The sequence below is a fragment of the Austrofundulus limnaeus genome, unplaced genomic scaffold, assembly GCF_001266775.1.
Source record: "Austrofundulus limnaeus strain Quisiro unplaced genomic scaffold, Austrofundulus_limnaeus-1.0 Scaffold320, whole genome shotgun sequence".
Lineage (NCBI taxonomy): Eukaryota > Metazoa > Chordata > Actinopteri > Cyprinodontiformes > Rivulidae > Austrofundulus > Austrofundulus limnaeus.
This window is the reverse complement of record NW_013952722.1, coordinates 233,177-234,930: the sequence shown is the minus strand read 5'-3', so window position 1 is coordinate 234,930 and position 1,754 is coordinate 233,177. Positions and strand designations below refer to the sequence as shown.

The window sequence follows — 1,754 nt, the reverse complement described above, 5'->3', positions numbered from 1 at the left end:
TAGTAAATCAGTCTCAAAACAAGATCAAAAAGACTTTTTGGCTGTTATAAGATTTTAAAACTTGGTTACACGGACATTTTTTGCAGTGCATTATTTTAGCTAAGAAAGTTCTGTGTCTGTATTTTGACATTTGGTTATTATGAATGTCAGTAATGGGCACAGTTTTTAATCATAAACACAGCTTTCAATCCACTAATTGGAAAATTAGCGACGCTAAACTTCCAATTAGTGGATTAGCATTATTGCTAACATTTAGTTCTGCAAATAAACATCATTTTATGCYATTTGTTCACTTGTCATATCAACTGCTTGTAGTTTTACCTGTTTGTTGGACTTGGAAATGATTTTTCTGAGCTTATAGCCAAGACTCTGACATCTCTGTGGATACGTCTATGTTTAAATGACAGACCTTGAGTTAGCGGTTATCCGTCAGCATTAGCTTCTGTTAATTTCCTTATCTGTTTAGTGGCTTAGCATTTGAAAAAAGTWATTTTTTTTTTAGTTAGCGTGTTTGCAGACAGTAAAGCTAACTTTGGAAAACGAAGGCAGACCAATTAGCTTCTGTTATCAGTTAGCRTTAGCTTCCACAAATTTTCTGACTTGTTTACTGGTTTGTGAAGCTCAGTTTTTGTTAGCTGAGTGGAGTAAATATTCACCACTTCTGGTGAATATTTTTGCTGCCTACCTGTGCGTTAAAGAGCTTCTCTTGGAGGATGAAAATATCAGTTAAACGTCTAACGTGTGTTTACGTTTCACTCTACAGTCCATTAAAGAGGATGACCGTGGGAATGTTCCTTGCTGCTCTTGCCTTTGTGTCGGCTGCCCTGGTTCAGATAAAGATTGATGTATGTAAAACACACGTGCGTAAAAGAACCTGAACACACGTGAAACTTATGAAGTGTGTGTGTTTGTTTCTTCTTCCAGAACACTCTACCTAAATTCCCATCGAGCACTGAGGGCCAAGCAAAGTTCATCAACATGGCTAACAGGTCCTTAGCTGTAGAAGCTGGACTCCATACGTTTAAGCTGGATAATTTCACGGTACGAGCATGAGAACACAGATTGATAAGCAGGGCGTGGTGCCCTGCTTGTATAACTGGTTTAGGCCTTCATTTAAAAAGAGATCTGTGATCTCAATGGGATTTGCTAGTAAAAAAAATGTCATATTCTACATTTTTTAAATATATTTTATTGAAAAATAATTGTCTCAACAAATATCTAGTTCAGCACTTTACAATGAATTACGTTTGGTAGTCTTAACGTTTTTTAAAGCTTTAAAATAGTCTGTTGTGGACTTGATAACTGGTTTTACTGCACCTGTAAACCAGCTCACATAACCTTGGTTTGAAGGACTTCACTAAAAGTTTCTCCTTTCTTCCAAACCAGGATTATATGACATTTAAAGAATCATTTCATCTAACTGTGGATTCCAGTTATCTCGATGAGGTCAGTCTACCAGGTGGCAGTCGAAGTACCATCATCATTGTTCAAGATGGGTCCAAGCTCAAATCCTTGGAGGTCAGAGTTCAAACCAGGAGGGACACTGCAGTCAAAGTGAAACCAAACAACTGTTTTCTTCTCGGCAGATTTTGTTCTCACGAGTATTKTTTGTTTCTTCAGTTTAGTGACATCATCAAGAAGCCGGAGCAGGGTGCTAATGCTATCAGGTAATCGTACAATTATTTATCAGAAACATTGGGCCTCATGCAAGAACCGTTCGTACGCACAGATTTGTTCTTAAGTTGTGCGTACGA

At 37.6% G+C, this 1,754-nt stretch overlaps 1 protein-coding gene across 1 annotated transcript in view; it reads left to right on the top strand.

Annotated features, from left to right (window-relative positions):
- slc15a1b (solute carrier family 15 member 1b) overlaps nucleotides 1-1,754 on the top strand; it is a 23,598-nt gene that overhangs the window by 12,584 nt on the left and 9,260 nt on the right. The window contains exons 15-18 of the mRNA XM_014022214.1: nucleotides 764-845; nucleotides 925-1,041; nucleotides 1,387-1,518; nucleotides 1,621-1,667. Of these exons, the coding sequence (XP_013877668.1) occupies nucleotides 764-845; nucleotides 925-1,041; nucleotides 1,387-1,518; nucleotides 1,621-1,667 (378 nt within the window). The remainder of the gene's footprint in view (nucleotides 1-763; nucleotides 846-924; nucleotides 1,042-1,386; nucleotides 1,519-1,620; nucleotides 1,668-1,754) is intronic.